This window comes from Lolium perenne, chromosome 4 (assembly GCF_019359855.2).
Source record: "Lolium perenne isolate Kyuss_39 chromosome 4, Kyuss_2.0, whole genome shotgun sequence".
Classification (NCBI taxonomy): Eukaryota; Viridiplantae; Streptophyta; class Magnoliopsida; order Poales; family Poaceae; genus Lolium; species Lolium perenne.
Window position 1 is genome coordinate 42,951,929 of NC_067247.2, and position 13,204 is coordinate 42,965,132.

The following is a 13,204-nucleotide window of genomic DNA, read 5'->3' on the forward strand; positions in this document are numbered from 1 at the left end:
ATGTGCTCGTGGCCTTGTGGGATCGGCGAGATTGGTATCCGCCGACGCTGAACGCCGGTCGCCGCTAGGGCACCTCATGTCAGGCGGGGCCATGTACCCCGCCTCGTAAAGGAAGGGCGCCTCCCAATCATGCAGCGACCTCCTCCTGAAACTATTTGCCGCCGCGTCATCGCCGTCGTAGCAAGCCGCCGTTGCTGAGGGGCAAGAAGTGGCTAGGAGTTGGTGTGGTATTTTCGGGAAGAGCGCGCTGGGCTGGGACAGATCTTCCTGAGACTTCAAGTTGTGTTGTCTGGTAGTACTTGGCGGTTCTGTGGCGTATTGGCGGCGACCGCGATGTCCATAGGTGATCGCGCACATGGAGGAGGTGATGCTTGGCACCACGGTGGTATCGGTGGCTGGTGTGGGGTGTGAGGAGAGTCTTTGCATCGATCTACACCGTGAAAATGGCCAGTTAAATATAGCGGAGGCGGCATCATCCAGAGCGGGCGCATTGGCGCAGCTACGCATATATACTAGGGCAGATCTAGAGGCTCCTCTCTTGCATGTGACGGTTTGGAGGTTTAGAAATCTCACCGGGAGCTGGCGATGGACTGCTATTGCTGTGCTCGGTGGTGTTGTGTTGGCTGCTTTGGCTTGTATAATCGTTGGATGGCTTTTACTAGCATTTGCTAATTAATAAATAAAGATTGTGTGTATGCAGAAGCTGGAAGATGCTCCTACTTTTGAAAAAATATACGCGTGATAGCAACATATGCAATACCAAGAATATTAGACGATGTTCCTATTCTTGTAATTGTTGAGGATCCTTCTTTTAGTTCCACTACTACTATGGTGGCATTCCATTCGAGCATCTGATTCTTTTGGCCGGAACTTCTGGATCGGAAGCTCGATATTTGAAAATAATTTGGACACTGTGCGCGTGTGTAACTTTGTATTTGTTTTTCTGTGTATTTGTTTGCGCGACATGAAACTGGAGTATAAAATGGAGGAAGCGAGAGCTGCAAAGAGTGCCAATACCTCTGTCTACTTTCTTCTTCGACCTCAGCTTTCAATCAGCGCAAGGAAAATGGGTGCCTTGCTGTCGAAGAGGAGGAAAACGAAAACTGGTGTGGGGGAGGTGAAGGTGGTGGAGTCGTGCATGGTGACACCCAGCGCAGAGAGGAGACGCCTAGGCGAGGCCTGTGGCTCTCCCCGCTCGACCTCATTCTCATCAACCGAGGCCACACCCCCACCGTCTACTTCTACCGCTCCGACTCCGGCGCCACCGTCGAGCACTTCTTCGATGTGGCCAGGATGAAGGTGGCGATGGCCAAGGCTCTGGTGGCCTTCTACCCGCTGGCCGGTCGTCTCGGCGTGGGCGTCCACGGCCGGGCAGAGATCGACTGCGCCGGCCATGGCGCGCTCTTCGTTGTCGCTCGCTCGGGCCTCACCGTTGACGACTTCAGAAGCTTTAGGCCATCGCCGGAGCTAAGGAGGCTCTTTGTTCCCCGCGTCCAGCACGACTCGCCGTCCATCATGTGCGCCGTCCAGGTGACCTTCTTGAAGTGCGGCGGCGTGGCGTTAGGCACCGCGATGCACCACGTCGCCGCCGACGCCATCAGCGCGTTCCACTTCTTCCAGACGTGGTCCGCCTTCTCCAGGAACCCCTCGGCGGCGCAAGAGCTCCCCGCCGTCCACGACCGCACACTCCTCCGCGCGCGCTCCCCGCCCTTCGTCCACCCCGACGCCCTCTCCGTCTTCTGCCCCAAGCTGAACCTATCCGACCCGTCCGGGCCAATCGTCAGCGAGACATTCGACATCTCCAAGGACCAGGTCGCCGCTCTCAAGCGTGCCTGCGCCGGGGACAGCGGCCGCGTGAGCACGTTCAGCGCACTGAGCGCCCACGTGTGGCGGTGCGTGTGCGTCGCCCGCCGGCTGCCTCCGGACGCCACGACGCGCCTCACCTTCCCGGCCAGCGTTCGGCGCAGCCTGAGGCCGCCGCTCCCGGCCGGCTACTTCGGCAACGGGATCATCTGGCTGGGCGCCGCTGGCAAGGTGCGCGACGTCACCTCCTCGGAGAACCTGTCCTCCGTGACCGGCCGCATCACAGGCGCCGTGCGCCGGATGGACGACGAGCTGGTGCGCTCGGCGATCGACTACTTCGAGCTGACCTTCGTGGAGACGGACGGCCAGCCGGCGCCGGCTGGCTGCATGCCGGAGACCGAGCTAAGGGTGATCAGCTGGCTGGGCATGCCGGTGTACGACGTGGATTTCGGGTGGGGAAAGCCGCTGGCGATGGTGCGCGCTGAGTCGGAGCGCGCCGGGTTTGTCTACCTCATGGACGACGGCCAGGGGGGCGGCGGCGTGCGCGTCCATATTTGTACAGAGGCCGAAATCCTCAGCGACTTCCAGCGCCTACTCTATGCCAAGCTCTAGCTCTAGCTCTAGGCTTTAACTCAAAAGCCTAGACATGGACTGTTTCCTTTTTTTAAAAGAAGAAGGAATAACCCGGACTCTGCATCAAGAGATTCAAAGAATACAGTTCATGGGTTACACAAGCTGTACATGAAAATCAACTGGCCGAAAATTTGAAAGCATAAGTTACATAAAGTAGCCCATGCATCTTCTAATCTTCTAGTACGCTTCCACCCAAAATTCATATGCACCTGTTGCAACACCATTCGTGGATTTAATATGTAGCCATACAAATAATCCGTAAAAAATCAGTTTCTATTGGAAATATTAGCAATTTAAACCATAATTTAATCGATAAAAGCAGTAGACAAAACATGACTAAAAATATTAAGATTAAATTAGTCATGCAAAACACCATTGAGTAGAAAAGCAACAAGTCTAAACTGATTGGTAAGAGCAATATATTAATGAGCCTAAACAAATTGCTAGGAGAATGAATTGAAGTATGATCTCATAAGTCGTCCAACAAGTGGAGAACCCTCCCTTATAAGAAGTTTAACTCTCTCTAAACTAGCAAGGTGAGATTAATATTTTATCCCACTCTTTGCCATGCATGAATGGTCCAATTGAGCCTTTAGGATTTTCAGAAATTATGAACTAAATTAAATAGGTTGGGTCTATATTGGATAAAATTCCAACAATCTTCCACCAGAGCGTAGAGACACATACAATTTACCTTTAGTTTAAGCAAACAAATTAAATTATTCATACAAGAATTCAAATAAATTGTAATGCAACATGTTCAAGAATCATGCAGCGTTTTCTTTCTGCACCCACAAATGCTGAACTAGATCATTTTGAAATTGAGTATGAACACTTGTATCTCGGATTTCTTAATTCATGTGGAGGAAAGTAACAAACTGTGTCGGTACTTGCTCAACCTCAACAAGAGGCCCCTGAATATCAAATGGATGGTCATTATCCGATGGTGCATCATGCTCACTCTTGTTGATAATGTTGTAGATGATCACACAAGCATTCATCACTCCTACATATGAGACTCCGACCAGGTAAGATCAGGGTACCTAACAATGGAAAAATGCTACCGGAGCACACGAAAATCCCACTCGACATCCTTGCGACATGCTTCCTAACATGTCGCAAAATAAACTCTCTTCTCCGTAGCAGGTTTTGTGATTATCTTTACAAATGTAGCATACGGTGGGTAGATACGACTTGGGATCGTTGATCTCAAAGTTGACGGCCGGAGCATGTCCCTCGGCTAGCCTTGCAAACACTAGAGACCGTTGCAACACGTTGATGTTATTGTGAGTTCCTACCATGCCAAAGAAAGCGTACCAAATCCAAAGGTCGTAATGAGCCGCTGCCTCAACTATCACACTATATTCTCTAGTATACCCCGTTATACAGCCCTTGCCAAACAATTGAGAAATTCTCCAACCCTAGTGCATGCAATCGATGCTCCCGAGTATCCCAGCAAATCCTCTCAAGATTCGAGTTGTATCTTCCACATTTGGCGCTCTCAAATAATCTGGCCCAAACACCTCCACCACTGCTCGACGAAACCTATAGACACTCTCGAAGCATGTCGACTTCGACATACGCAAATAGTCATCGGCTGCATGTGGGGAAGCTCCATGTGCAAGACAACGCATAGCGGCCGTGCATTTTATGAACTGATGAGAAACACCACAAGTTGGTGCAGTCTTTCTTGCACATAAAGTTATGTGTCATACTCCTTGACGCCGAAGACAACCACCCACAGCTCCAGATCTGTCCATCTGCTCCCGTCGCACTGTCTCTCTTCTTTCTTTCCCCAGTTATCCTCTCCTTTCCTGTAGCTTGGTCGGCCCGGTGCCGTTAAAGTCGCCTGCCTCTCTTCCCCTTTCCTCCGCCGGCGTTGCTGGCCGGAGTGGAAGGGGAAGGGAGGTATGTGCGTGTACAGCTGTAGTTTTAGGTTGTCTCGGCTTTATGCCGTTCTGGGAACTCTCGCCGGAGCTCACGGGCGGCATCCGGTGGTCGCCTGATTCCTCCTCCTGCTGGTTTCCATGGTGGAGAGTAGCTGTGGGTGGCGGATCTGGGCGGGTTCCCTACAATAAGCTCGTTCTCTGGCCGGATCGGGAGCGGATCTTGCAGCTTTCTGTGTTCTCTTCTTGCTGCCATGGTGGGAGAAGAAGGGAGATGGAGTTGTGGAGAATTTTGTGGCCGATTTTGGTGGCTCTTCAGCTGTTCCCCTTTCGTGAGCATATGCGGGTCATGAGTGACCTGACCGCCGGAGTGAATCGGGGCGTCGCCCCCGCCGATGCGCCTTTGGCCTCAGCAAGATCCCGGCGTCCGCGCCGGGTGACAGATGCGGCGATCTCAACGAGGACTTTCCCTCTACAGGTTTATTCCGACGACTCAGCTGCTCCCTGTTGGCGTCTCGTGTTCCTCTCCGGTGAGGCGCATGCGTCCATCCAGGCGACGGCGGATTTCAATCTGCATGGAAGATCCCAAGGGTCCTTTTGTCTCTTTGTTGTAGTTCAGGGACTTTTCTGTAATATTGGAACAGCTGTTCCATATCTGGATGCTTCTTGTAATGTCGTTTTCCTTAATTAATATACTCCAGATATGTGTTTCAAAAAAAAGAAGCAATGCACTAGCCTTGTGGGCGAGTTGAATTTTCTTTTAACTGAGAAGCAGAAGCTTTTTTTTTTTTTAAGGAAAGCAAAAGCTTTTTATTAGTTCCACTAGTGAGCGAGACAGGAGAAGATACAAAGCTCCTCGCCGGACGCCACCTCGTGCGGTACATGTGTACAACTATATGTTGATGTAGGAGGTGGCAATTTGGCTCATAGGAGCAAATGCTCTCATTATATAAAATAATTAAAAAACAATTTTAAAAATGTTAAAAAATTCTGATATAAATTTGTTGGTGTACATCTTGACATTCTATGTTAGTGCACAAATTTTCGTGGAGAAACAACATTTTATATGGCGTGTACAAAAAAGACAAAAAAATATCCTGTACGTAGTCGTGTTATAGCATCAAAACTTGTCTTTTTTACAGGAGTCACAATTATTTTTAGTTTTTTTTGAAAACTTGTGTACCAACATAAAATGTCTAGATGTACATGTAAAAATTTAGTTTAGAATTTTTTGACACTTTGAAATGTGGATTCACATAATGGGAGCATATGCTCCTATGAGCCAAAGTGCATTTCCCTGTTGATGTACTCCTACTTTTTCTCATACGTGTATATGGGACTAGGACTATATACTTCGAGGCAACAAGAAATTTCCTCTTCCTACGAAAAGGACGCGAGAATACGAACGAAGGGATCATCGAACATGTACCTTCGCACATCACGATGCCGTTCTCCCCACCTCACGCGTCTTCCATCGGGGTCATTCGGTTTGGATTCACTCAACTAAAATTCGGTTGGGATTCAGCAGCGAATTTTCAACGCACGACCCAGGCGGCACCGGTCAACAGAGGGGATGCCCCACCGCACGGGATGCTTCGCCCACGCCCAGCGCCGGCGCAGGCCGCTTCACCCTTCGCCGTCCGTGGACGCGGTCCATGCACCCCAAAGCCGTCGCCGTCCACGGCGCGTCGACCAGGTCACGGTGCACCCGGCCCAGGCGACGCGCCGCATTGATTGTACGGAGTAATTTAGGCGCGCTGCTTTTCATCAGAGGTCCAGATAAATAAAATAATGCGGCCACATCGGTTTGAACGAACCGAAAACCGTCGATCGCAAAGAATAACGCACACACGTCCGGCTCGGCTTTCCCGTTCCTCCTCCCTCTTCCCCTTTCCCTGCGCCGCCCGCGCCTCCCCTCCCCATCCACCTCCCCTCCTCCGGCTCGCGCGCGCGCCCGGGCGGACCCTAGGGTTAGGGCTCGCGCCGGCCGACGGGGGCGCAATGCGGAGGCCGCTGGCGGGGGCGGCGGGGGCCTCCTCCCGCCGCCGCGCGCTGCAGGGCTGCGCCGCGCTCTTCTTCCTCGCCTACGCGCTCTTCGCGCTGCTCCTCTGGTCGCCGCCGCCCCTCACCACCATTCCCGGCGCCGCGGGGTCCCGCCCGCTCCACCTCGACGACGACGCCGGCGGGCGGGGCGCGCCGGCGCGGCCCTCGAGACACGCCCACAGGGAGACCCTGGAGGCGGCGCCGTCGGGGATCGTCTCAGGACTCGACCTGACCCGCCTCAACTCCTCCCGCGCCGGCGGCGGCGGCTCGCTCCGGCAGGTCGCCGCCGAGGCCGCCGCCTCGGGGGCCCGCGTCTTCGCGGACCTCGAGAACGCCCTCTCCTCGCCCCTCGACGCGTCCGACTCATCGGCCGAACAGGACCGGTGCCCGCACTCGATCGTGCTCACGGGGGACGAGTTCCGGGCCCGGGGCCGGGCCGTGGAGCTGCCGTGCGGGCTCACGCTCGGCTCCTACATCACCGTCGCCGCCACGCCCCGCAGGGCGCACCCCGAGCGGGACCCCAAGATCATCCTGCTCAAGGAGGGCGACGAGCCCATCATGGTCTCGCAGTTCATGATGGAGCTGCAGGGCCTCAAGACCGTCGACGGCGAGGACCCGCCCAGGATCCTGCACTTCAACCCGCGCCTGCGCGGCGACTGGAGCGGCAAGCCAGCCATCGAGCAGAACACGTGCTACCGAATGCAGTGGGGAACACCGATTCGGTGCGAGGGATGGATGTCACGCGCAGACGAGGAGACCGGTACTGTTGCTCTACAATACACCCTGTCTCTTCTTCTCTGACTCTGATGATGGAATACTATCTCTAGTTATTACTCTCGGAATATTACACTGGCTGAAAGATAAATTCGATTGAATTGTTATATATTCAGTGGATGGGATGGTCAAGTGCGAGAAGTGGATTCAGGACGAAAGGTCCACGGAGTCCACAACGTCATGGTGGCTCAACCGCCTCATCGGCCGGACCAAGAAGGCATCTCTTGATTGGCCCTACCCATTTGTGGAGGACCGCATGTTTCTTCTTACTCTCACTGCTGGATTGGAGGGCTATCATGTGAACGTTGATGGGCGACACGTGACGTCGTTTCCATACCGAATTGTAAGTGTCCCTTTTATTGGAAACATAAGGCGATGCTAATGGTGGCACACTGCTGTGATTAAATTTTGTCACTGGTGGTGTTTGCAGGGATTTGGGCTCGAGGACGCGACCGGCTTATCGTTGAATGGGGACCTTGATGTGCAATCGGTGTTTGCGGGGACTTTGCCCACTACGCATCCAAGCTTTGCGCCGCAGAAACAACTCGAGATGTCGCCAATCTGGCAAGCCCCGCCCCTACCAGACGAGCCAGCCGAGATTTTCATCGGCATCCTGTCAGCGGGGAACCATTTTGCTGAGCGTATGGCCGTGCGCAAGACATGGATGTCCGCTGCCCACAGGTCCTCCAACGTTGTGGCCCGATTTTTTGTTGCGCTGGTAAATTTTGTACACCCATTCTGATGTCCTGCTAATAAGCCGCAGCTCTGCACTTCTATCAGTGGTCTTGTGCTGATGGGTTTTCTTCTCTGCAGCATGGCAGAAATGAAGTTAACTTGGAGTTGAAAAAGGAGGCAGAGTTCTTTGGGGACATTGTTATTGTGCCATTCATGGACAGCTATGATCTGGTTGTTCTAAAGACTGTCGCGATATGCGAATATGGGGTAAGTGTAATTGGTACTTGCTATGCTCGAAATTTTGTTGCTTTCCGCCGTTGTGTTGAACATTGCCTGTTTCCCACCATGACAAACCCTTTCTCTCTGGCAGGTCCATGCTGTCTCTGCAAAATATATAATGAAGTGTGATGATGATAATTTTGTCAGAATTCAATCAGTAATGGCTGAAGTTAAGAAGATACCGAGCAGTAAAAGTCTCTATATAGGGAACATGAATTATCGCCATACTCCAATGCGCGATGGGAAATGGGCTGTTACTTACGAGGTAAACTTCAATTATTGGTTTCATAATAATGTCCCCACTTGTCCTTTTGTTTTCATCTGGTTGAAGTTGGCAATTCATTACATTGCTGTAGCAAATGGTCCAGAAGTTATTTGGTCGTCTAATTTATATAAAAACATGGGCGCTCATGGGGCTCGTTGCTAATTTAGTTGCATTAGAAGCTACCCTGTTTTTGTTTACATACTACTCCTCTCTATATGCAGTTTCTGCTGCATCTTTAGCTATATTTTCTGTCTTCTGCTAGATTATTATTTAATATCTGAAGATTACAAATGGTTTCCTCGCACATTGATGCAATTTTCTGGATCACTTATATTTATATATTAACAAAATCTAATAAAGAATATTTGCGGATAGCTATGCAATGCAGCACTGAACATGCCAATGCTATAGGATCTGATGTTTGCCTGTTACTGCTTAATTAACTGTTTGACTAGCTGATAGCTATGCAATGCAGCACTGAACATATAATTGTCATTTCATACCAACGCCTCTATATTGCCGGCTTTTGGTTCATTATAATAAGTTTATGTTGTACATGAACTGAGGAAGTTTTAGCCCCAAATCTTGCGAATACATCATTTATCAGTGTGTAAACCACGCAAAGCAGTTTCAAGTATTGCTTCATAGTTAAATGAAGGAACTATTTTCATTACATATTGATTTCTATTTTATCACTGAGATATGCATGTATTACGGCCATTGTTTGATCTAGCTCCCCACTTAATGCAAACTTAGTACAACAATATGATTATTATGTGATGTTCTCTTAACTTGAGCATTTCTCTTGTAATATACTGAAAATGAAATCATTTATTCATAGCAATGTAATCTCTGTATGAGCCAATGTTGCTATGAAAGATACAGTTATTTGTTCCTGTGGGCTCTGCACATTTGCACTTGGACGGTTTGCTTTGTAGAAGTATGGTAGGAGTGCTCTTTTGCTGCCTAGGACCTCCTATCATAGTTTTTAAGCCATATATTCCTGTATGCAATCAATCAGAATTTGAACAGCTAAAATCTACCAAAGTACTATGTGAATTATGTTGATAGTTACTAGGTGGAAATCTATTTTCATTGGCTTCACATAGTCATGTATGAATCAATATGTCAGAAACTCAGAGTGGAAATAGTTGATGTACCGCAGCACTAGAAGTGTCTTCTATGCTTCTGCACTTTATGTTCCAACCAAGCTACCCCCTTACCAATACCAATGCTTCTTAGGCTACCACTTAAGTTCCTTTGGAATGCACATATTTCTTATCTTTGCCTATCTATTATAATTCGCAGGAGTGGCCAGAAGAGGTTTATCCAACATATGCAAATGGTCCTGGATATGTTATATCTTCTGACATTGCAGATTCCATTGTATCAGAATTTACGAACCATAAATTAAGGGTAAGATCAGATGATTGCTTCTGCTCTGCATGTTTTGGAATTCTTTCAGACAAGATTTTGCATATTTCTGAAATATTATACGGAACTTACCAGATCATCCTTGAGCTCCTCGTCTAGCACTCCTAAAAAAGCAAATAGAAAACCCACTGTAGATTTGCTAGCACAACATAATTAGAACTTGGTTCAGAAGAAGATAACCTTAAGATAAATGCTGATAGGGGTCTAATTTGCATTTGCTTGCTGTGCAGCTTTTCAAAATGGAAGACGTGAGCATGGGAATGTGGGTGGAGCGTTTCAACAAATCAAAACCTGTTGTATACGTCCACAGTGTCAAGTTCTGTCAATTTGGATGCATAGACGACTACTACACCGCGCATTACCAATCACCGAGGCAGATGCTATGTTTGTGGGACAAGCTGCAGGCTGGGAGACCGCGGTGTTGCAATATGCGATAGCAATAGCAGAACTGGTGACATTTGATCCTTCTTTTGCTGAAAAAGTGAAACTTAAGCTGATGATACTGAGCTCTGAGATTGAAGGAATACTTTTTGATGGAAAATTAAAGCAGCTAGAAGACTAACAATGGGCCATACTGCATTACATTTCAATAGAGATGACTGGGCCAAGTTTCAGCTAGTAGAAAAAACTGAGGGAATGAACAGCCGGCTTGTAAGGCCTCTTCTGAAACAGCTTGTAGCCCTCTTCTTTCCCCACCATATATATAATATAGAAAGAAGTTCTGTGGGCACTAATAGAACTGCTCAAGGACTTCGTTTGTAAATGCGAAGGGTAGAAAAAATTAGTTAAGTTACTGGTAATTTTGGTATGACTGATTGTGGTCCTTGTCATGACTCATGAACAGCCCAGAAGGCAGAGAAGAGCAATCTTGTTGGTTCACACCAGTTTTGTGGAGCGTCTTCTCGTGTTGCTGTGGACTTGTGGTCGTGAATTTATATATGTCACCACGAATTAATATTACTAACTCTGTCCCGAGTTACATGTGTATAGGTACATGCTATCTAGACAAATCGGGACAGAGGGAGTACCTAGTTTCAGTCATTAACTCATTTTCTTTGCTTTGAGAGGGGATATTCCGCAACTAGTTACCAGGTGCACTCTATTTTTTTGTGACACTTTTAAGTTTCCAAAAATGTAAACTAAAATTCTGGACATACATTGTGTTGTATGTTGTGCAACTGTGAAGTTTCATCCTAAAATATGACAATATGTGATCTGTGTAAAAAAAAAAAAAAAGACATACGTAAATAGTGTCATGTGCTATTTACACATCATTTGTTTTGTGTAGATCACATATTGTTCATTTGTTTTGTGTAGATCACATATTGTTATATTTTTTTATGAAACTTTACATATGCACAAAAGACAACCCAATGTATATCAAGAGTTTTAGTTTACATTTTTTTTAAACTTAAAAGTGTCACACAAGAAATGGAATGCACCTGGCAACTAGTTGAGAACTGAAGTTTTCCGCCTTTAAGTAGAGCATCTCTATTTGCGCCCGGCCATAACTAGGGATAACTAGGGTTTAGTTCAGGTTTATTTTCCTTTAGATTTACATAAAATTCATTCATATTTGTAAGATATAACGAAAAATCAATAAAATTTTAAATTTACATACATTTTGGTCAAATCATATGGGGCGTAGTTGGACGGAGGTGGTGCCCCATACGCAGACGTTCGTGCTGGCGTCCCCATAGGTCCGACTCGGCGAAGTTGGTGTAAGTGGTATAAGAGTATGCAACTCTTAGCCTACATGTGGACCTCTCACTTTAGGACTTGTGTGTTGTTGTGCTATGATATCTTTCTCTGTCTGAACAATGGTTTTTGTTAGTTCTTGTCTAGCACATTGTGACTTTACCAACTTTATTTATTTCTTTGTGCCCATAATACATATTATTAAATTTCACAATTTACCATTTAATTATCGGACAAGAAAGAAACTTCTGATGTTGGACCCATAGAAAGGGCGACCTATAAACCAAGTAAAACCCGTGAGCCCAAATCACCCTTCCGTGATGGACTAGGATTAGGTGCGTCACTTGACAACATTCCTCGTCACATCAACACCATTCAAAAGGTACCCAAAAGCCAGCAGCAACCCAAGTTAAAAAGGACTCCATCGAGCACGGCGCGGACCAAATCGTGGTGAGGAAAACGGAAAAAAAAGGATTATCCCCGCTCGGAAAGAAATTCTGAAGGGAAGAGGAGGTCTTGGTCGGGAAATTCTGGCAACTGGTACATGTTGTTATTGTTCATTTGTAAATAAACTATGGTAATTCTTTTTGGCAGCAACAAAAGAAAAGTAATGGTGTGCAACAAAAGAAAAAAAGATGGTGTACAAGGCCTCAAGTAAAAGTGGACAAGTATAACACCGACAAAGAAGTAAAATTGAAGCGTCAAAAGTACAATGATATTATCAGTTTCACCTGGCTCTTGACGGCTCCACCTTGTGATGATGATGATGATCTTTTCTAGCATAGAAGCTCTTTAGATAGTATTTTGGGGGACTCCTCGGACTTTCCCCCTGAGTGCCTCTGTTGAGAGTCGCCTCCAGAAGACCGCCTCCGCCCCTCTCCTTCTCTCTTTCCGGCGGCGCGGCCGGCCGGCGAGAAGATGGAGTAGGTGGTCGGTTCCCTGTAAATAATAGTTGTAGGTTTAGAGTATCCCTAGTGGGGAGGTTGTTTGCCTATGTGCAGTTTGGCGCTATGCCATCTCCTCTTTCCCTTCGCCTGCTGTGGCTGCTCACGGGCGGTGGTCACAGCTTGGAGAAGCTCCTTCTCGGCGTACGTCCATGGTGGGCGACAAGTAGGAGGAACGGATCTGAAGGCGATTGCTTCAATAAGCTCGATTTTCGCGATTCTGGCGGCGGTGGTGCGGATTTTGTTGTTGCCCTTGCAACTCGTCTTGGTGACGAGGGGAAAGGGAAGCATCGAGTCTGTGTGCGCATGCGGTTGGACTCGCACCAGGGGAGCAGCAGTGCTTATCCAGGGAGCGCTCTCACGGCGGCGTTCTTCTCGTCGTCGTCCATCATGGTCGAAGGGCGACCGCTCCCGCCTTCGACGTCGGTGATGGTTTCTTCCGGCCGGCGTCCAAAAGTCATCTTCAACCTCCAGGCTGTCATGCCATTGCGGAGGCCTCTCAGCTACGGTGCAGCAGGCTCCCGCCTCCCCGTCCCAAGTGGCGTAGTCCCCGGCGACGTCGAGGTTGGCTGCATCGAGCTCTGGATCAGTCACACTGGAGAAGGAGCAGGATCCAATTGCGTTCCTCTTATTCTTCTTAGGGTCCTAGGTGCGAGTTGTAAGGGCTGGTGTGTATTTTCTACATTTCCTGTTGCCTTATCTGTAAAATGTACCAGTGTTGACTTATAATGAGACTCTCGGTCCTTCGGGACTGATCCCCTTTGTTCAAA

At 48.5% G+C, this 13,204-nt stretch overlaps 1 protein-coding gene and 1 pseudogene across 1 annotated transcript; both read left to right on the top strand.

Moving 5' to 3' along the window:
- Nucleotides 1-976: 976 nt before the first annotated feature.
- LOC127292310 (putrescine hydroxycinnamoyltransferase 1-like) lies at nt 977-2,592 on the top strand (annotated as a pseudogene).
- A 3,602-nt stretch (nt 2,593-6,194) lies between these two features.
- On the top strand, nt 6,195-10,752 carry LOC127292314 (hydroxyproline O-galactosyltransferase GALT6). Its single transcript, XM_051321684.2, has 7 exons — nt 6,195-7,125; nt 7,256-7,482; nt 7,570-7,857; nt 7,953-8,081; nt 8,185-8,358; nt 9,667-9,774; nt 10,023-10,752. The coding sequence occupies exons 1-7, from the start codon at nt 6,324-6,326 to the stop codon at nt 10,227-10,229; spliced, it is 1,935 nt and encodes a 644-aa protein (XP_051177644.1). The 5' UTR covers nt 6,195-6,323; the 3' UTR covers nt 10,230-10,752.
- The last annotated feature ends 2,452 nt before the right edge of the window (nt 10,753-13,204 follow it).

What these genes read in the sequence shown, in the direction of transcription:
- LOC127292314 (XM_051321684.2), top strand. Translation starts at nt 6,324, where the DNA reads ATGCGGAGGCCGCTGGCGGGGGCGGCGGGGGCCTCCTCCCGCCGCCGC. An exon ending in ACGCGCAGACGAGGAGACCG is followed by an intron (nt 7,126 to 7,255) that starts GTACTGTTGCTC and finishes TTATATATTCAG; the next exon opens with TGGATGGGATGGTCAAGTGC. An exon ending in TTACGAACCATAAATTAAGG is followed by an intron (nt 9,775 to 10,022) that starts GTAAGATCAGAT and finishes CTTGCTGTGCAG; the next exon opens with CTTTTCAAAATGGAAGACGT.